Below are 21,595 nucleotides of genomic sequence, written 5' to 3' on the forward strand. Positions count from 1 at the left end.
AATTACGTACAAATTGCTGTGAGATCAAGTTGGAAAACCAGTTCCGCCTATTATTTATTACACAATGGATTAGTACTCAGTTTTCGGTCATGTGACTGTCGCAGAGACCTGGAGGCAGCACAGCACAGGCCTGTGAATCTTCCATCTGTTTCAAGCCTTGAACATAGTCATGTGAAAAAGAAAGGACACCCTATTGAATTCATTAGGACATAATTAAAAATCATCTGGTTCTTAAAATCAGGTAAATACAGCATTAGATGAACAAAGAACAATTTATATTATTTTTTTTTTTTTTCAAAAACTAGGCCAAAAAGGAGAAGACTATGAATTGGTCAATCTCTACTCACAACTATATGCATTTCACCAGTTTTGAAGTCTTGACTTGTGTGCAAAACAACTCTGAAGCATTGAGTATTTCTGAGACGCTTTTATTGTGCATTTTGGAAATCCAGTGACACTGACAGTACAGAATCCTACACCCTATTCTCCCCCATTTCTCCCGACGAGGAGGAAGTACCTTTATCCTGTTTGCAATCTTAATTTAAACAGAGACATCAAGAGAAAAACGGAAAGAGAACTAACTGGTTGCGTTTTCCACAAACAACATGCGTTCTGGGGTCTGGGGTGGGGGATGAAGGGGTGATGTTCACGCGGTTTAAAATCAAGAAGACATTGAAACATGATCCACTCTTACTGGTCCACTGAGTCAGTCCATCAAATATCTGTCCATCTTATGTCACGTCCTTGTGAAAAATCATAAAAACAAATATGGAAAGAAAAGACTAAAGCTCAATACGTAAACTGTCTTGCTATACATAAATTGATATCGTCTGCTTAAATATGCAAATGGGGGGCCTTCTTTTTTTCTGCAATTTATAGTGTCATTTTCTCATTTAATCAGTGTCCTCTCTCTAAAAAAGGGTAAAACTAGGCCCTCGGGAGAGGGCATCTGTTGAATCTGTTGCAGAAGTGAGCGAGAGACATAAATTGGTCCTGAAGGAGGTTTAATCGTCATCACTGCCACTAACAGAATGCTCCTGTAAAAAAAAAAACAGAAAAACAATTAGCATAAGTGAAAAACAAGAGGATAAATATATTAATATCTATACTTTTTCTTTATAGGGATAGTTCACTCATACCTGAAACTCACACCCTCATACCATTCCCAATATATACGCCTTATAATAGCCTTTTTCAGATAAACAGGAAGATTTTTAGGAAAATAATTCATCTCTAGGGCTTGTCACACTGTGCTTAACCTCAGGTTATCGTCATTCTAAACACTTTTAACCCTGGGTAAAGGAACGTTTCACACTTGTAATATATGAAACCCTGCTCCAGAGCAGCGTTAACACCACTTTTGTGGTCTTTTGCTCTCGACTCCCATGCTGCTGAGACCGGTCTTACTAGTACCACTCCAAGCTAGATTCGAACCAGTCACATTGGTGCCGTGACCCGGATGGTAGTGAGGTTTAAGGGGGTGAGTGTAACGGAGGCCCGCTAGTAAGAGCTGGGTGAGTAAACCTCACTCCCCTGGCCTCAAGAGGTACACTAGAGGCTGTGACCTTTTGCAGGCTTGTTAGTGCTATAATGCTAGGACCATAAAATGAGGATACGTAATATGCTATTTTACACATCACGGCATTCATCCAGGGTAAACTTGATAGTAAAGTCGGCTATATATAATATGAGGATGCGCAATTCTTTTGCATTTATGTAAACCTATCCCAGCGTTCATCAAATCAATGACACCAACACTTAGGGCTGGGTATTGTTCAAAATCTTTCGATACCTCAGTTTCGATACCGGTTCCTAACGATACTTTTTTCGATACCAATTTTAAGAAATCCATTTTAACAAGATTACATAACACATTACCTCAGAAAAACTTTGGTTTTATTTTTTCAGTTTGACCCAGTGCACAAAGGAAGACATTTTTTTTTTATAAAGAGCTCATGCTCACCAAAGCTGAATTTGTTTGACCAAAAATACAGTAATACTTGTAACAGTGTGAAAATATAGTCCACATAATGCTAGTGAATCGGTGCCGCTCATTTGACACTTAAAAAAAAAAAAACCCCACAACAACAGCGACCATGAGGGTAATCCATACTACACCAGTGTCCACTTTGTGACGGTTCCATGTGCTTCAACATTATTTCCTCACACAAGCTTCACAACGCACTTATGTCACGCATGACGCATCACAAGAACTCTTCCGTACTTGAAAGTCCCCCTCAAGAACGCTCGTATGATAGACCACAAGTAATTAGTTACAGTTAAAAGAGTTTAAAATAGTAATTTTCTAACACATAGCTATCATTTCTCGGTAGAAGACATTGGCCCCGTTTACACCTGGTATTAAAATGCGTTTTGGTAAATGCTAAATACGGTGTCTAAAACTTTGAGTTTGTCAACTTTGCATGGTCTTGCAGCTGTCAGAAAAGAAATGAAAGTTGATGCTCTTCGTATGTTTTTCTGTTTTCTCCGGTCGTGAACTACATGAGCTTATTTTTGTCAATTAGATCGAAAGATCTGAAAAAACACAGTGCCCTCAGTGGTTGAAAGTGGACAGAAGAGACAGATTAAAACACCAGGTGTAAACTGGAATGCATCTCCGTCGTCTACTTGTGATCCGATCAACAAAATGCATCTTAATACCAGGTGTAAACAGGGGCGTTGATCCACTGAGGCCGTATGGATTAAAATCACGATCGCTGTTTTAAAGTGTCAAGCAAGCGGCACTGATTCACTTGCGTTATTTAGACTCACAGTCATGGATTATTTTCCTAAAAATCTTTGTTTGCATTTATCTGAAGAAAGAATGTCATACACATTGGGTGGGGATGGCATGAGAAAAAGACAAGAGGCTTTTTACTGAATGAACTCTCTCTTTAAGTTCAATATTCATTAGTACCTCTTCCTGGTCCTCCTCACTGTCATCGTCGCTAACGACAGGTTTAGGGCGCGAGCTGCGTCCAGTTCGGCGTCTTCCTTTCCCTCTCTCCACCTTGTCCTTTCGACTCAGCTTTATCTTCACCTTCACGGAACGAGCTAAAACACATACATATGTGTGTTAATCATGGATTCACTTCAATTAAATTTGAGTTGTACATGCATGACACTCTGCTTAGAAAATAGTTGAATTTCACAAAAAATGTATTACAGCGGCAGCATCATTCATCATCATCATCGATACTTACATTCAGACTCAGATCCTTCATCTACCTCGTCCTCTTCCTCCTCACTCTCTTCTCCCTCGCTCTCTACTTCTTTCTCGATCTTCTGCCGCACACTGGTGAACACAGACTGCAGCACGATAGAGTCCTCGTAGATCTGAAATATAATAATCTCATCTGAATCAGCTAAATGAAGTACGACTAACTTGGGTTATTTTTTCAACAAGTTAAAAGGTGAACTGAAATTTGAAAAATTATAAAGACATTTACAAAAATTATTAAAAATTACAAACAAAATTAATAAAACTTTAAAATAAAAAAAATATATATAAAAATGCACAAAAAAAAACTACAATAGTACTGTATATTAATGATAATAAAACATCTTGGGTATATATAGCATAAAGTGAAGGGAGAAAGTGAACCTAATTGTCAATGTCATGATGCAAAAACATCTTAATGGTCCTAAAAATAACTTTAAAGATGAAAAAAAAAAGCCCTACAAACTTAAGAACAAGCTGATCCATTAGTGCTTTTTGATTGGTGTAATTAATTTAACAACATGGATGATGAATATTACCAGTGATCCCTCCAGGTTGAAGGTCTGAGCGTTCTGGCAAAGCAGCATGACGTCTTTCTCCAGGTCGTTCAGACTGCGGTACTTGTGGCTCCTGATGCGCTCCTGTACAGAACAGAGAACAGGATTCAACACTTGAATCTTTATTTACTAATATATTATTATGAATTACCCATTGAGATTTTGTTAGTGTATTTCAATGGGTGTTTGTGAACCAGCCAAAGCATTCATAAGGCAAAACAAATTTAAGCAAAAACTTTAAATTAATTATTTAAATGAATGGTTGACAAACCTTGATCTTCCTGAAGTCCACAGGTTTGCGAATAAGTTCGTAATATTCCGGTAGCTCTTTACGAGACGGCAGTTGAATAAACACCTCACTCAATTGCCTCCCATTGCTGTTGAGAAATACAGTGACAACATTTTTTTTACTCCAAAATGTGATCTAATCTACATCAATTAAGTAAGGGATAATCCACGGCTAGCCATGCATTAAAGGATTTTAATGCACGACGTAGAGGCGAAGAACCACCCGACGCGAAGCGGAGGGTGGTTGCCTCTACGAAGTGCATTACAATTCTTTAATGCATGGCTAGCCGTGGATTATCCCGCTTATACCTTGGTTATTTGCCAAGTTAAAAATAAGTTAAAGCTGTAACTGATGTTTACAGTGTAATTTTTTAACAGACGTGTAAAAATGACGGTTATTTCTTAAGTTAAGGCTCGTCAGTTCTTGCACTCCGTCCGCTTTAAATAAAGTAGAGCCATCGGATTGCTTTTATTTGAATGAATTCACATTTATTTAAATTCATTATTAAAAGAGAGAGACAGAGAACTGAAGGAGAAGGAACAGAGAGAGGGAGAGAGAGATGCGTGCGCGAGTTACCTGTGTGTGTCGAACTCTTCTTTAAAGTCTAGCAGCTACAGTCCCCTCATTGCTTAAGTTAAGCATATAGCTAACTTAATGATTCTTTAATGGATTTATTACAATTATTTATGAATGACAGGCAACACTGATACAAATTAAACGAAATTCAAAAATCATCCATTTAGCCTACCTAAACGTTTTCATATGCGTCTCTCACTCTGCTTGCAAGTGTATCTGTGTTACTATGGTTACCAATGTAGCGGATTAATTTCGAACTGTAATCAAACTGACTGGAACTACCTGTGCATTAAACGGTTTTACTGCACACCTTCCAGCCAATCAGAATCGAGTATTTAAACAGCCCATGGTATAAAACATAAAATATCTCTATAAGCATGGAAACACTGCATGTATCTGGTCTGGAACCATTTGGTAAGACTGTGTTTGTCTAGACCTTGTATTATGTTAAAAACCAGGATATAATCGTTATGAATAATATAATATATTTCAATATAATTCACCAAAAGAGTAAACCCTTCAAATTAAGTTCAAACAACAAATGTTTAAAACACTTATTTACAAAAATGTACATTTTATAAACAGTTTTGTAACTATGGCTTCATTTTAAAATAATAAAATTTTAAACAGAAGTCTGAAAAATAATCTTTTCTTGAATCTAGAGACTAACCCATCCTTGTATTTGATAACGGCATCCACGGTCTTCTTCATCTTCTTGGTGAGCGTGGCAGGGTTGGGAGAGAGTTTTTCGGCAGGAGGACGGCCGCGTTTCTTCTGCTTCTTACTGTCGTCGTCTTTATCTCTGCTCCGCCCACTGGAGCTGGGCGTGGCTGGGCCTGGAAGGTCGAGGTCACGGTCACGCTTCCTCTTGCGGGTCGTTTTCTTGTGGCGCACCTCCTCCTCAATCTCATCAAGGGTGCCTTCCTCGATGGCCTGAGAAGCAGTAAAATAGGTCAATACGCTTGCCATTTTACAACAAAAGAATCAACACAATGTGATGTGTGGGGGATTCCTCATTCACCTTCAGCCACTGTTTCTCCGTGAGGGAGTCGCTGTAGTCCACCTCCTTCCTCTGACGGGAGCCGCGGCCGAAGATCTTCTCCTCCTCTTCTTCGCAGGTGAGCCTCTCCACCTCCGCATCATCCTTCATGATCCAGGTGGGCAGCTCATCCTCCTCCATCAGCCGGGGTTTGCGCTTCGGGTTACGAGCCTCTTCACGACGGCGGTCAAGATCCATGCGCTGGTCGAAATGAAATCAGGAAGAATTGGAATAACAAAGTCGAACAAAACAGAGTGTCAAATTGACAAAAGTAAAATGAAAACAAGTAGCACTCCTGACCATGAAGTGATCGAACTCTTCCTCGCTTCTAGCGATCATCTGATTAACGGTCTCGTCATCGGGTACTTCATCTTCCTCCTGAGAAAAGAGAGAAAAAAAAGGAGAGTAAACGTCAGCAACAGAAAACAGAAAACACTGAAATTGCCCATGATAAATGAGTGTCTGTACCTCATCCTGCTCTTCGTGCTCCAGGATGGCCTGCAGGAAAGCCCTGCGCTCATGGCTGGAGGATTTCTGGTCGAACATGCCGGCCTGGATGACCTTCTGGTCCACGTTCAGTTTGTATTTGGCAGCGGCCAGGATCTTCTCCTCCACGCTGTTCACGGTACACAGACGCAGCACGCGCACCTCATTCTGCTGCCCGATACGATGGGCACGATCCTGGGCTTGCAGATCCTATGAGCAAACAAAGAGAGGCGATCAGAGACATAAAACATTGCGGAATTCAGACTCATAAAAACAAGAAATATTATAGCAATACAGAGACTCCAAAGATTCAATTGAACAACTTTGTAGATAAATACATTGAATCTTTTACACAGATTCGACTAAAGCTTAAATGGTAACACTTCACAATAAGCAATGTAAAACATTTTAAGCATTACAATATTATAATTGAGGGTGATGTTCATTTCAAGTTGTATAATGAACAATGTATTATGAATAAACACGAATTAACAAATGAACAATAGTATGTTCATTAATTAACTTTCTCGTATACATTTTATTTTACAGTGATGCTATTCAAATGATTCTATTCCACAAAATATTTTAATAAAAAAATAAAAAATATTTTTTATATATATAAACATTTGATTATACAATTCTATTCTACTATTCCAATAATTCTAAAGATTATATTGTACAATAATTCTAGACAGAAGATTCTATTGAACAATGAATCTATTCTAAAGATCCTTTAACTACTGATTCTGAAGATTCTATTTTACAGTGATGCTATTCAAATGATTCTAAAGATTCTATTCCAAAATGATTTTATACTAAAGATTAAATTCTGCAATGAATCTAATTATATGAATCTAATTATAATTATAACTTTTTTTTTTACAAATTTATATTCAATTCAACATTCTACAATGACTCGAGACTGAAGATTCTATTCAACACTGAATTATTCTTAAGATTATTTACTACTGATTCCAAAGATTCTGTTCCACAATGATTTTATACTAAAGATTAGATTCTGCAAAAAAAAAAAAAACATTCACACATTTTATTCTACAATTCTAATCGACAAGGAATCTATTCTAAAGATTTGTTACTAATGATTCCAAAGATTCTATTCCATACATTATGTTAGATCTAATACAACTATTCTGTCTACAATAAATTGAGTAAGATTTGTGAACAATACAGTCACTTTTGTCAGTGGACATTAAGAGCTCCCCCTCTTAATAAACAACTAAATATTTCAAGGGACAGTATTGTACCTGGTGAGGGTTCCAGTCGCTGTCAAAGATGATAACAGTGTCAGCAGACTGCAGGTTCAGCCCCAGACCTCCTGCTCTGGTGCTCAGCAGAAAGATGAAATAATTAAAGGACGCATCATTAAAGTTCTTCAGCAACGTGCCACGATCCTCAGCCTTAGTGGTTCCTACAAGGACAAAAAAAAAGATATCAGCACGATTAGACTGTCTGTAACTTGACTGATAGTCTTTAATGAACTAATAAATCTAAGACCTTTAATTAAATAATAAAAATGAACCTGGTCAAAGTCAACTCACCATCCAGGCGCAGGTATTTGAAGTTGCGGTAGGCGAAGTAGTCCTCCATGATGGTCATGAGCGAGGTCATCTGACAGAAGAGTAGCACTTTGTGGTTGGTGGCGCGGAGCTTCGGCAGGATACGGTCTAGCAGCTCAAACTTACCAGAGGCACGGTACAAATCAAGTCTAAAGTGAGGTGATACAGAATATGGTAAATCACAGATAAAACCAACGAGAATACAAAATTATAAACTTGAAAAAGTGCTCTACATACCCCTGAACAATGCCTCCAGTGAAGCCCAAGTGTTCAGAGAAAGATTCCTGCAAAACAGACAACAAAAAATATGTCAAACAAGGTGCCACAAATCCAGAGGATTAGCATCCAGGCTGAAAAAGACCTCATAGGCAGAGAATATGTGAAACAAATGATCACCTCGATGTGCTGGAACATGTACGGGTGGTTACAAATCTTCCTCAACTGCATAATAGTGTTCATCAGAGTCTTAGTGCCTCCTTTACCCTGTAACAAATAGATGCATATTAGACCAGTTCAAAGACACTGAACGTTCCTCACACATTCTCGCCGTGAATCCCATCTGCTCACCTTCTTGTCTTTCTCCGAGCCGTCGGTGAGCAGCACTCCTTTAGCCTGCATGTGTCTGTACAGCACTCTCTGTAGAGCCGACATGTCGCACTTGATCACATATTCCACCTGAACGCAAGGAAACAGAGACGGACAAATTCACATTTCAACATAAAAAAAAGAAAAGAAGAAGTTTCTGTAGCAAACATGCCATTTAGTTCTTTTCAGTGAATCGATTAATAACCGGGCAAGTCTCTATGTGGCATTTCGTGTGTATTCAAATTTTTTTATAAAAAAATATTCACTACCTTTTAAAAGTTTGGGGTTAGGGTTTCTTTTTTGTAAAGCAATGTATACTTTTATTCAGCAGGGATGCTTTAAATTGATCAAAAGTGAAAGTCTTTTTTAAACATTCTATTCAAAGAATCATGAAAGAAAATGTTTCTTGAGCATTAACCATCATATTAGAATGATTTCTGAAGGATCATGTGACACTGAAGACTGGAGTAATGATGCTGAAATTCAGCTTTGATCACAGGAATAAATTACATTCTAAAATAGAAACAGTATTTTTGATCAAACAAATACAGCCTTGAATGAAATATGAAAAACTTTCAAAATCAGTTTGAAACAGTAGTGTATGTAGATAAATATTGCTGTCTATTACTAAGCACTGTCATTTTGGGGCATACAAACACAAAAGAAATAGTTAAATATTATATGTTCATTTAGTAAAAAAAAAAAAAACGGTGTGGAAAATATGCCTGGAATATTGTACAATTTTACAATCTCTTGCATTAAACATGTTTAATATTACTTTGTCCTGAAATACCATAAGTTTTTCAAACCTCAATCAAAAGGATAAACACAAATTGAGATCCATATTGAATAGTTTTATCTGAATAGTTTGCAAGCACAAAAACAAACCTTCTCCGGCAGTTGGGCCTCCACTTCCTTCTTGAGTCTCCTGAGCAAGAAGGGGCGGAGCACTTTGTGCAGACGACGGATGATCAGAATGGTCTCTTCTTCATTCAGGTCCACCTTTAAAACATAACATTGCACGACTACGTTTACAGAGCAAGATGACACAAAAACAGAATTTCAATTTGTCGTATCCAGTCCAAATGTGCTAGTGCACCTACTAAAACTTCTCTTGCGTCTGGATTTGAAATCAGCTTACCTTCTCTCCAGTCATGGCGAAGGGAGCGTTGAACCACTGCTCGAAGGTGCTGCAGCTCTTGAAGATGGTGGGCAGCAGGAAGTTGAGCAGCGCCCACAGCTCGGGCAGCTTGTTCTGCAGCGGCGTGCCGGTGAGCAGCACACGCCTGGGCGCCAGGTAGTGTGTGTTCAACACCTGAGTCAGTTTACAGTGGTGGTTCTTCATACGGTGACCTTCGTCCACTATCATGTACTTCCAGCGCAGCTGAGAGAGACAGAGAGAATCATTAGGAACTGAACAAGTAGCTCGCAGTCAAAAAGCTTTGCAAAAAATTAAAAAATAAATGTAAATGGGTGACAATGATAACTTGACAATCGGCAGGTCTGTACCTTGGCCAGCACTTGCTTGTCTTTGATGATGTACTCGTAAGTGGTGACTAGCACGTTGAACTTGCCGCTGCGCAAAATGGGAAGGAACGCGCGGCGAGCAGCAGGAGAGCCCTGAGACGAAAACAAGCAAAGAAAATGAGTTACAATCCTGTAATATTCTACATGGTTCTCCAGATACAGTTTTATTTTGTATTCTTTTGCATTCATTTTTGGAAAACCAGGTAAATTTGGCCCAAAAAAAATTGACATCATTTAAATACTACATAAATGTATCAAGTAACAACCTTGTAAGAAATTTTCACCACAGATGGAGCCCACTTATCAAACTCGTACACCCAGTTCGACAGAGTCCTGTAAGAGAAAACAAATAAATATTACTGTAATGATTTCTGTTGAAATGTTTCCAAATATAATAGACCAATAATACAAAAATGGCAAAAAGAAGGTTTAAGTTTGTTCTTGCAAAGAGTATATTACACGTGTAAACACCCCACATTTTTCAGCCCAAAAGGACAAATCATACAAAAAGTATATTTTTATTATGTTTTGGTTTTATGCAGATGCACTCACCAACAAAATCACCCCAATCATTCTAGAAAGATAAATTCTTTCCAAATATAGATATTTAAGTCATCTCGCAAAAATTTCTATTTCTTAGTGTAGAGCTGGGCTATTCAATTGGCGCCCCCGCCAATCTCCATCTGGCCCGAGGGCACCCCAAACCTCCCCCCTCCTCTTTTCCGGCTAATTTGGTTCGATACGTGGTCGCATTGACACCTGCAGCTGTACGGCTATCCGCACTTTGCGTTCCATGAGCGCTCTGACTGACCTGAGAAACGTTTTCCGTGCGAATATTTCAGCAGTTTTTATGTGCCCTGTATTTTTGTCGAATGAACCAGCGATACCAATCATTCGTGAATTAATCATTCTTTTGTTTCGATTCTTTCTTTTCCATGAACTGGATAAACGCGCTGGCATAACGGTCTGAAACCTTTCGGATTTGTTCGGACCGCTCTGTAACTGAATCACCTGAAGCGGTTTCTCGGTCAGTACAATAACAACAAATAGCGCTATTTTCAGTTGCTTCACTAGTTTGAACTACGCACGGCCCAGTGGATAACAGAACGCAAGCTTGAAGAAGTTGCGTTTACTCCCGATCAACATTATTAAACAGCGTTGCGACATCCAGCGAGAAGCGACACACCTCTGTTACAAACCACAAATTACTCAATGATTTAACTAGTTTTAAATGGGATGAAACAGTAATTTATACTGCATTAGATTTATTAGGTGGGGAGAGGAATATATAACTCTTTTTTTTATGAAATGATGTCACTGTCAGAATATTTTCATTTAAAGCCTATAATAATTATAAATAGAATAATTCTTACCAATAGCTATCAGCATGTATAATTCATATATTCGTATATTCATAGTAAATAGTTCCAGACAGCTGTAAATGATCACGTTTTTATTTATTATGGTATATATCTTATATATCTTTATACTGTTATGTTTCAATAAATAAGCTAAACCCCCAAACCACCCCCCACCTCGAATGAAGCTAATAGAATAGCCCTGGTGTAGAGTGTGAAAAGTGACTCACGAGAGGGGGACGATAATGAGGAAGGGTCCGTTGAGGCGTTTGTACTCCATGAGGTAGGTGATGAGTGCGATGGTCTGGATGGTTTTTCCCAAACCCATTTCATCAGCCAAAATGCCATTCAAGTTATTGTTATACAGAGACACCAGCCACTCTAGACCTTTGATCTGCAGACAGGACAGATGCAAGAACTTCAGCACGTGCCATTTATCAAATCTCAGCAGTTCATCTAGGTGTATTTGCAGTTTGTTTGGTCTGCATGCGTGTACCTGGTACTGTTTGAGCTGCCCGTTGATTAGCAGGCTCGACTGTCTATCCACCCTCTCCGTGACGGCGTGAGCCACGGCGTAGTAAGACTGCAGGCCGCGAGCGAACGCTGCGCTACCGTATTCATCGTCAACATCCTGCTTGGCATGCCTGCGAGAGAGAGGGATCTTAGTTATGTACACCATTATGACAGAATAGAATTACAAAAAGACCATGGGACGGGTAAAAAGTACAGCTTTAAGCCAGTAACGTACTCAATGATGTGCTGGACGTCCACCTCAGACACATCCTCACAGTCTGGATCTGGAATGATCTTCTTCTCCTCTGTTGGGGCCTGAGAGGGCTGATGCTCCTCGTCGTCATCCTTTAAGAAGAAAATACAATGGTACATTAATACAATAAAATGTAAAGATATGTATTCAATCAACTCTAATAACTTAAACATAGATGCTGATATAACTAGATGCTTTTTGTAATCATTAATTTTACATATACGTAATATTTTAATTTTATATTTTGTGATTATAAATAATGGTTATGAAATGTATAAATGTAAAACTACTAACCACATAAATAATACAGCCTACTGTATTAGACACCAGTATCAGAAGGTTAAAATGTGCATAAAGACAAATATTTGCTATCTGTATCAGGTCATGGCAGCAGTATCTCAGGGTAAAATAGACATTAATCTTATTCTGATGATGGCCTACTTGCTGACAGCTCAAGGCTGAAAACACACACCCACACACTTGAGTTTTCTCTTCAAATGCGTTTAAAGCCCTTTCAGAAAGCACAGTGTGTTGCTCAAGAGATGCTGAACATCCATGAACACAAGAACAGCCACAACAACCACAAGAACAGCCATACCTCATCCTCCTCTGAGCCACTATCTTCACTATCTGACCGCGGGGCAACCTCGTACCTACAGAAAATCAACAAAATAACATTCAACCAAACCTACTGCATTGGTCAGATAAATATAAATACACTATATTAGGGACAACATTGTTGTGATGTGCTACTCCGACCCTTTTCATTATTCCAAAGAATGAGATGCCCAAAGTGTGTCTCACTCACCCTGGATTCACCTCCAGCCAAGTCTCCAGCTGTCCAGCTTTAGGAGCGTCCATGCCGGTGAGAATCTTCCCACTGTCCACGTGAATCACCTTCACCGGTAAATCACTCATTTGACTGGTCTCATCCAGAGGCTACAATGGGAGACAAAAACATTATACATCTCATCACTTTAAACTGATTAAAGAATTGTTATTTTATAAGTTATGAGAAAAATTACAAATAAATAAATACATATAATAATCATATATAAATACATAAAATAATAGTAATAAATAATACATAAAATATAAAATAAATTAAAATAACTGAATAATGATAAATACATAAAAGCATATATATATACACAATATGTAACAGTGATTCTCAACTGCAGCTGCAACATGTCCATGAAACATCTGCAATTACCAATTAGATATGATATACCCAAAATTGTTTAAACTAAACCTACAAATTTTACACAAAACTTAAAATAAGAAAAAAAAAAAAAAAGTATTTTGAAATCAATTTTCCACAAGAGACACATTAGCACAAATGACCAGCCAAGCTAATAGTAAAAAGCCAAATATCTGCCAATTTTAAGATCTCACCTCTCCATCTGGACCGAGAGCAGGAACACCCTCTGCGTTCTCTGGCTTCTGTGAGTAGAAAAGCAGACAAGCAGACATAAAGATCTCACACACTACTGGAAAAACAAGGACAACTCCATTTAGATTCCATTACGGAACCCATTCTATTCCATTAAATCCACTCACCTTCTTCTTCTTTTTCTTCTTCTTCTTCTTCATGTCTTTGAGGGCCTGGACAGCTTTGTGAGCCCTGACGAGCTCGGTGAGGTTGGCCACATACTCGTCCGTCTGCTGCAGCAAGTAAGCCAGACGTTTGTCTTTCTTCTGATCGATCAGCTTCCTGTAACCCTCTTCATCTTCAGCCTGGGAGAAACACACACAAAACATACTTTTCTTAGACATTTGTTCAGACAAAAACACTTAATTTTGCGTTTAAAGTTGAGTTGTCAAGTCAAAAAAACGTTTCTTATTTCAAGAGAATATGGGATGTCTGTGCATCTCCTCACCATCAGCCTTCTCATTCTCTCCTTCTCGATACGCTCGTTCTCCTTCTTCTGCTCTCTCTCGGTGTTGGCATGGTACGTGGCTACGGCTTTGGTCACTTTCTGCATCTTTGCGGTGATGGAGCGATGGTATTCCTTGAAGTCTTTAGCATGCTGCAGGATGCTGTTGAGATATTCCTACAAATGCAATAAAAGAACAGGCGGTTCCGTCACAAACAATGTCTTTTGTGAATCAGGCCACAATTAAAACATTACTTTGTACGGATCTTTTGTAAAACAGTCTCATGACTGAACTCTAAAAGAACAGGCCAGAACGGTCTCGTACCTGATGTTTCTGTCGCCGCTTGCGTTCCTGCTCGATCTTCTGCTGTTTCTCCAGTTTCTCAGTGATGCGAGCTTCACGCAGGGACTGTCTCTTGCTGCGCTTGTAGGCCTTGCCGTTCAGCGCGGTCTCCAGGGCCGTATCGCGCCGCATGCACACTACGACTTCCTGCCGGAGCTGTGTTGGCATGGACAACATGGGTCAAAAACCATTAAACCATTAAAGGGATACTTCACCTATTAGCATTTAGTATCAGTAGAAACCCGGTAGTATTTTCGAATGACCGTGCTTCCTTCCCTCCTCATGTCCCCCTGAGACGAGAGATTTCTGTATTGTGTGCCTGGAAAAAAACCTCAGATGACGCAAAAATCGTCATTTTGCGTCATCAGAGACTTTTTTGGCCAGAGGCGAGAGACTACAGCGAGTAGGAGGAGCTAGTTCTGCATGTTTTCAACCCGCCCATAGGGGGTGGGCTCTCATGATAAAACTGCGTCTTTTCAGTTTCGAGTCAACTAGTAGCCAAATTGTATAATTTCTTCCGATACTGCCCTCTGTAACCAGTAGGCGTGGCTTGGGAGTGGCCTCGTTGGGCAGCGAAGCAAGTGCATTCTGGGAGTTGTTGTCTTTCATCCACATGAGCCAAAAATACATTTTATGGCTTTTCTCAGTCTAGAAGGCTCCAAATTCTAAAATAATTTCATATTTCTTCTACATAAATGACCCAATTTAAATACACATTCATCTTTCCAGAGGTGGAGTATCCCTTTAATACAGAGAACGCATGATCGGAGTCGGAATCAAAGTGAAATTTAAAAGCCTATTCATACATGTTTTAATACCCTGCATACCCTACAAAAACATTTAATACCCTGCATATTGATCGCAGCTGCTTGATGCCTGCAAATTATACGCAATATAATAACCCTACTTTATAATTGCGAGAGAACGCAAAAGGATTAAAATATATTTTTTCATCCAACCTGTAGAAAGCGTTAGTCATTATCCGTGCCTTTCCGAATAAGGTATTTATTTGACTTCGGGCACATCCCTAAATAATATGATGCAAGTCATACCTGTCTCTGAAAGTTCAGGAGCCTAAGTGCCTTGAGCTCAATGTTGGCTTTGGTCCTCAGGTCTCCAGCCAGAGAGCCTGGAAGGTTCTCCAGGTCCTGAATACGATGAGCAATACGAGCTTGCAACCTGACCGATGTAAACAACATCATCAAATGTTGGTGAAACCAGTTAACAAGGTGGTGTTTCCAGAATTTAATTTAAGTGCGTTTTACTCTAAAACATCAATATTTGCCATTTCTTGCCTAAACACATCAGGATACCCTCATCTCACCTGTACTCTCTCTCCTGGAGGATCTCCACTGGGTCAAGACCCCGAGGTTTCTGGATGGGTGTGATGCGGTTCTGCTTCTGATGCAGGACCATGGGCGGCTGGGCCGGTTGTCCTGGAGACTGGGTCTGAGGGGGCATGACGGGAGAGGCAGCAGGAGGAACTGAAGGTGGCGCTGGAGAAGGGCGGCCCGTGGGCTGAGGAGGTATCAGCTTCTGTGGGGCACTTGCAGGGGCGGCAGCGTTCACCATGGGCCCTGGAATTACAAATGCATCGTAAATATGCGACTAAGAAATTACTTTCTCAGAAATTCATTTAATACAACCCTGATAGCTGTTGAGGTTTCCCGGATACAATACAAAGTCTACATTTAAATTGCCTTTTGGTAGTGACTCTGGACAATTTTCACAATTTACTGACCTTCAGGCCAAGATTTAGGTGGCCCATTGGTGGGTTGTCCCTGCAGGCCTGGAGGAACACCAGAGGGTCCTGGAGGAGGCATGTTTGGACCGACCATTCCTGAAACATCCAAACAATTGTAATGGAATAAGATTAAAATAAATTAATTGTAAGAATCTGCCAAAATCTGTCAAGAACATGTCCAAAACATTATAAGACCAAAGAAAAAGTTTCAAAGAAAAATTTCACTTTGCAATTAGACCGTTTAGAAGATTTTTTTGCATTTTGAAAGCCTGAAAGCTTATTTAAAAAGAATAAAATGTTAAAATACATCATGTATTTGTAAATAACAGAATCTTAAAGGTACGGTAGGCAATGTTTTTCAGCTTTAATTTCACGCTGTAGGCTGATGTCACCTTACCAGGAGGTCGATTGTAGTTGGGTCCCCCAGGAACAGGGCCACCTGGTCCAAGAGGTCCTGCTCCTTGTCCTGAAGCAGGGGGCATGTTGGGCATCCCCTGCTGCATGCCTGGCATGGGCCGCTTTCCCTGCACCGCCATCTGCAGGTGGTCAGGTAGAGGCTGCCCACGCGCCAGCATCTTATAGGCCATGATCTGTGCCCGCAGCTGGTGAAGCTGGTTTTGGTTGAAAGGAGTGGGTCCGCCGGGTCCACCAGGCCCACCTGCATTTGGAGGTCCTACGCTGGGTCCCGAACCTGCACCTACGCTCCGGTTCTGCGGGTCACCACCCTCCATTGGGACAGCACCAGGACCAGATGGCATCATGGGGCCAGATGGAGGACCGTTAGAAGGTACCGGGCTGGGGGCATGATCAGAACCACCAAGAGGAGAGGGATAACCTGGAAGAAATTAAAGAAAATGTCATTGTTTTTTTTTTTTATGTAACTGTTAGATTTTCCCCAAAAAATATTAGCCCTCATATAATTCACTGCTGAGTCAAGGATGTTTTTCAATGCATTGCTAATGTAAGTGCGAATTCCATAAATCCCAATTTGAGGTGTCATCCATGTCTGTTACGCACAGGTTACACACCAGTTTAATACTTGTGGATGGGGTAAAAGTATGATCAATTACAACAGTGATGTTTGCTTTAAGGCAAATACAAAGATATTAGATTATATTGGTAGATTATGACAAATATAAATGCAAACTTTATATAAAAAGTCACATTTTCTGGACAAAAATGTCAAGCCATTAGTTGTAAAATTTAGGCATGTGGACAACAACTACAGAGTTGCAGAAAACACAAAACACTTATGTCTGTTGCTTGCTTATAATATTTGTTTCTTTTTCTGTCATGACTTTCCGTTTCAAAAGGGTAACCCCATTCAATCTACATTTCTCTGTCTGGAAAATAAGCGTGCGTGCGTGCGGCCCCAGTGGAGGAACAAAGCAGTGCACATCAAAGGGAAATGTGAGCAAACAGGTTGGTTGGCTTTTTTATACCCAGTCTCAACAGTTTAGCAGCGAGCACACCATCTGTTTGCCATATAACACAGAGCGCACCAAACATCTGCATATCCTACATTTCACACATGTGCAAGTGTATATTACATAAGATATCATAGATAGAATGAGTTAGAAAGATTAATAGAATGACAGATAGATAAAAAGAACAACAGACAGAACAATAGATAGGTAGATACCTTGAGAGTGTTGGTCCATAGGACTGGGTGGGGGTCCCATGCCACTGTGCCCACCCTGTCTCATGCCCATACCCTTCATTTGAGCGTAGCGTTGATCTTCGGGAATGCCCTTCTCGTGCATGCCTTCCATGGGCTTCAAACAATAAAAAAAATAAAGAATGACTCAATGATATGGACCAAACAGCATAAATGAAACATGGAACACAACTAAAAATGAATCAGATGCATATTGATAAAACCTGTCAGTACCTTGTGCATCGGGTGCATGTTGTCCTGGGGGTAACCTGAGGGGCCCTGTGGAGGTAGTGGGTGTCCTGAGGTGGGGGGCCCAGGGCTGGGGCCCATCATGCCATGAGCAGAGCCAGGTGAGGGTCCAGGACTAGGCCCTAACATGGCCCCTGGAGACGGCCCAGGGCCCGGGGAAGGGCCCGGCCGAGGGGTCCCGCCCATAGGAGGGTCAGGGGTGGACATCGCTCAGCAGAGCCAGAAGTAGTAAGAGGTGGAAAAACAGTGTTCTGTATCTGTTTTCAGAAGGCCTGGGAAAGAAAATAAGACGAATTCCAGCAGCTTGATAAACAACAACACATTAAACATGCCAAAACTAGCAGCATATGTATAATATATACTGTATAAAACAATTTTAGCTAATGGTAATGATGGGAATGAAAGGAGAAATAAAAATATTTCCACAAGCTCATACTCGTGTATATAGCAACCAACCACCACCCTCAATTAATATAAAAACTAATTTTCTGTACAACTGTAAAAACACATTACACTGTATACATCACATGCACTTCAGATTAATACAGTTATGGCTACAAAAGGACGACCCTTGAAATAAGACAAGAAAATGGGTTAATTAATCTGTGCCTTAATGTATGTCAATGAATACATTTTAGTGAAGACCCCAAAGGAGGCTTTTTTTAATCAGATTGCATTTAATTTTGCCTTTTGTAGGCTATATCAAAAATGTTGTCACTTAAAAATATGCAAAATATGATATTTTATTTTAAAATATTCAACATTTTTCAAAAGTGACTTTGAAACATAACAAATCGTAAGAAATTACCTTGCCTTAAAACATGAAAACCAACAATAAAAAGCCTTTATATTATTTTAAAAAGACTATTATATCTTAAAACAAATCAGACTTGACCATAAACTACAGCTTGCAACAGTATAAAATGAGATTTAAAAACTATAAAATTACACAGATGGGTTTTCTTTAGCAGTGAAAACTTAAATAAGAATTTGTACACTAATATTACAATTTTATTATTGCTGTAAATAGCCTACACTGGCATACATTCAGACAACAGTCAGCTACATAATGACATGCGGAAATAGTATCATTTTAATAACTGCCAATAACAACGGAAAAGTTCAATAGTGTTTTGTAGCAAAGAAACAGTATAACACTGACACAAATAAACCCACCCAGAGAAATGTTTACTGGAGCCAAAATTGACAACTAGCCCCGGGGTTAACTATACAATAAAATAAAGTACGTCTTCTACCGGTTCTCATAATAGGATTTCATTTATGAAACAGCTGAAAATACATTCTGAGGTCTAAATAATGCGAAACAATTAACTTTAATGAGGTAATTAATTACTTGCTAAATGCATATGCCGGTTAACAAGCTTTCAGCGGGTTTATATATTTTAAAAAAAAGACCAAATATTCACAAACACTTTTTAATATTGGTGCAAAACAAACATATCAAAAACAGTTTTAATAAACAGTGATAAAAAGAATAAACGTCAAATTTCCCCCCAAAGGCTAACGAGAATTAGCAGCCTGCTAACACTGAACAGCTAAACATTAGCCAACGATATCCCATTAACTTCACTAATATTTGTTTTCAACGTAATAATAAGTCACGTTATAATGCTGCAGGAAATTTCATAAAGGTACCGGAAATTGTGGTAAAGCGATAACTATTTTAATGATTTTTGAGGACGTGAACGAACTAACGTTAGGGAACAAGAGGAAGATTAGAGCTCCATTAAAAACCAAAGACATAAAACAAAACGACTTTTAACTGGTTAAAACATTCCCGATATGTGTTCACAAGACGGTGTGTGTTAGAGAAGAGTTTAAACGTTATATATATATCATTTTAAATGGTTTGAAAATAATAAACAAGAGCGAAAAGGAAAGACAAAGAAGGGCAAAAGGCCGGTTTGTGTGTATGTGTGATTACAGTCGGCCATGCTGTGCTTCTCCTTGTCTGTGTGTGCTTTAAAAAAAAAAGGAAATAATTTGAGATATCCACCTCGAGCACAGAGATAAACACCGCGAGCATCTTTTTAAAGGTGATTGATCCCACCCGCCTTCCGTACGCTTGACCCCGGTACCCCGCTCGAGTTACATTACCAAAACTTCTTCATTCATTCTGACGCTGCTCTGGCACTGTAATGTCGGACTGATCGGAGCACAAGCAAACCGGCGATACAAAGAACTTGCTCGCGTTCTATCGCCGTTCCAAAAATGTATCAGTTTAAAAGTCCGCCATGACGTCATGTGTTCTACAAACATTGTGCCGTGTTTAGAGCGTGACTTACAGTGTAGATTCGCGCCGGTCTCTTCCCCGTACTCTTCGGCAAATCTAGAAACAAAGGGCAGCTCAGCTAGTTCCTTTTTCCTTCTCACTCCCCCCTCCCATCTGGTCTGATTGCATCTCTAGAGCGGCCTGTGCATGCATTAGTCGGCGGCTCGCGAGCGCCCCCTAACATCAGCGACCGGAAGCAGTTGGGTTGAGCCTCATCATGTAGGATGGAATGTAGACTGCATGGCGCAATGGGGGATGGGTGTCGCTGCTGGTTATACCTACTGAAAACCTACTTTTTATATCTGTATATATTTTTAGTTTTTGTAGCATAGTCCTTTTTTTTTTTTTTTTTTTTGTAGCATAGTAAATCAGGTTCTGAGAATGAATGTTGTAAAAAAGAAAGCCTGTCTGAAATCGTTATGTTTACCGAACACATACGATTCTGAGTTAGAATGTTTCTGTAATAGGCTATGGCACCAAGTGTTGAACGAGGAATTTTCGATTTTCCTTTCTCAATATTTATGCGAATAAATGAACAAAGCAAGCTGGTTAAATAAAACATTTTAACCTGACTATTTCTTTCCTTTTTGAACTTGTTAGCACCGGATCTAAAATACCACTTTTTATAAGTGTGGGGTCAGGATTTTTTTTATTTTTGAGAGAGAGAAATTAGTTTTTATCCAGCACGGATTCATTAAATTGTTCAAAAGTGACTGTAAATACATATACATAAACACAAACAAAACAAAGTTTCTATAGCACTACAACTGTTTTCAACATTGATAATGATAAGAAATGTTTCTTGAGAACCTGAAGGATCATGTGACACTGAAGACTGGAGTAATGATGCTGAAAATTCAGCTTTAAATCACAAGAATAAAGACATTTTTCAATATAGTAAAACAGATATTTTAAATTGTAATCATATTTCACAATATTACTGTATTTTATTATTAAAAATGCTACCTTGGTGAACATAAAAGACCTCTTACAAAAACATGAACAATTCTGTTATTTAAATGGATCTACTTTATAATCCTAATCTTCAACCTTTCCTCCATTTGATTGTCAAATATAGACAAACAAGTGTTTACAGGACTGGCACTATAGTAATAGTCATTTTATTTTAGGGGTTGGGGGGCTAGAAGCTTGAGTTGATGTGTCTTAAAAAATATTTATGCATATAAGCATCCCGGCTCTGGGCTGATATAGTATTGGAAGCCTGTTTTTGTCTCGAGTAAAAAAAATAAAGTTTAATTATAATTTTTTTTTTTAAATAAACATGATAATTTGTGACATATAAAACTGCAATAAAGTTATTTGTCTTTTTATTTTTTACTCTCAGGCATAAAAAGTCTTCCAAAATATAGGTAGACTAATAATAGTGACAACTCCTATGTTTACATGCAAACCTAACATCATGTCAAACAAATGATTACAAAACACATGAGA

At 39.1% G+C, this 21,595-nt stretch overlaps 1 protein-coding gene across 2 annotated transcripts; it reads right to left on the reverse strand.

Moving 5' to 3' along the window:
- Positions 1–412: 412 nt before the first annotated feature.
- On the reverse strand, positions 413–20,315 carry smarca4a (SWI/SNF related BAF chromatin remodeling complex subunit ATPase 4a). Of its 2 annotated transcripts, XM_084418884.1 has the most exons (34): positions 20,157–20,315; positions 17,836–18,122; positions 17,587–17,719; positions 16,342–16,779; positions 15,942–16,040; positions 15,525–15,777; positions 15,253–15,379; positions 14,183–14,356; positions 13,861–14,034; positions 13,541–13,717; positions 13,376–13,423; positions 12,789–12,919; positions 12,579–12,633; positions 11,963–12,072; positions 11,711–11,858; positions 11,445–11,608; positions 10,123–10,189; positions 9,839–9,949; positions 9,471–9,713; positions 9,218–9,331; positions 8,312–8,419; positions 8,141–8,227; positions 7,982–8,028; positions 7,727–7,893; positions 7,433–7,596; positions 6,150–6,377; positions 5,982–6,059; positions 5,664–5,882; positions 5,313–5,575; positions 4,049–4,154; positions 3,760–3,861; positions 3,204–3,336; positions 2,918–3,054; positions 413–1,037 (listed from the first exon to the last, which is right to left on the reverse strand). In XM_084418884.1, exons 2-34 carry the CDS (start codon positions 18,055–18,057, stop codon positions 1,005–1,007), a joined length of 4,860 nt encoding a protein of 1,619 aa, XP_084275010.1. In that variant the 5' UTR covers positions 18,058–18,122; positions 20,157–20,315; the 3' UTR covers positions 413–1,004. The 2 variants fall into 2 exon arrangements, with proteins under 2 accessions (XP_084275010.1, XP_084275009.1); XM_084418883.1 differs by having other exon boundaries at positions 5,982–6,377.
- Between the last annotated feature and the right edge of the window lie 1,280 nt (positions 20,316–21,595).

This window comes from Rutilus rutilus (assembly GCF_951802725.1).
Source record: "Rutilus rutilus genome assembly, chromosome: 1".
Classification (NCBI taxonomy): domain Eukaryota; kingdom Metazoa; phylum Chordata; class Actinopteri; order Cypriniformes; family Leuciscidae; genus Rutilus; species Rutilus rutilus.

What these genes read in the sequence shown, in the direction of transcription:
- smarca4a (XM_084418883.1), bottom strand. Translation starts at nt 18,057, where the DNA reads ATGTCCACCCCTGACCCTCCTATGGGCGGGACCCCTCGGCCGGGCCCT. An exon ending in GACGTCCAGCACATCATTGA is followed by an intron (nt 11,859 to 11,962) that starts GTACGTTACTGG and finishes TCTCTCTCGCAG; the next exon opens with GCATGCCAAGCAGGATGTTG. An exon ending in ACTGGAGGCATTGTTCAGGG is followed by an intron (nt 7,894 to 7,981) that starts GTATGTAGAGCA and finishes ACCTCACTTTAG; the next exon opens with ACTTGATTTGTACCGTGCCT.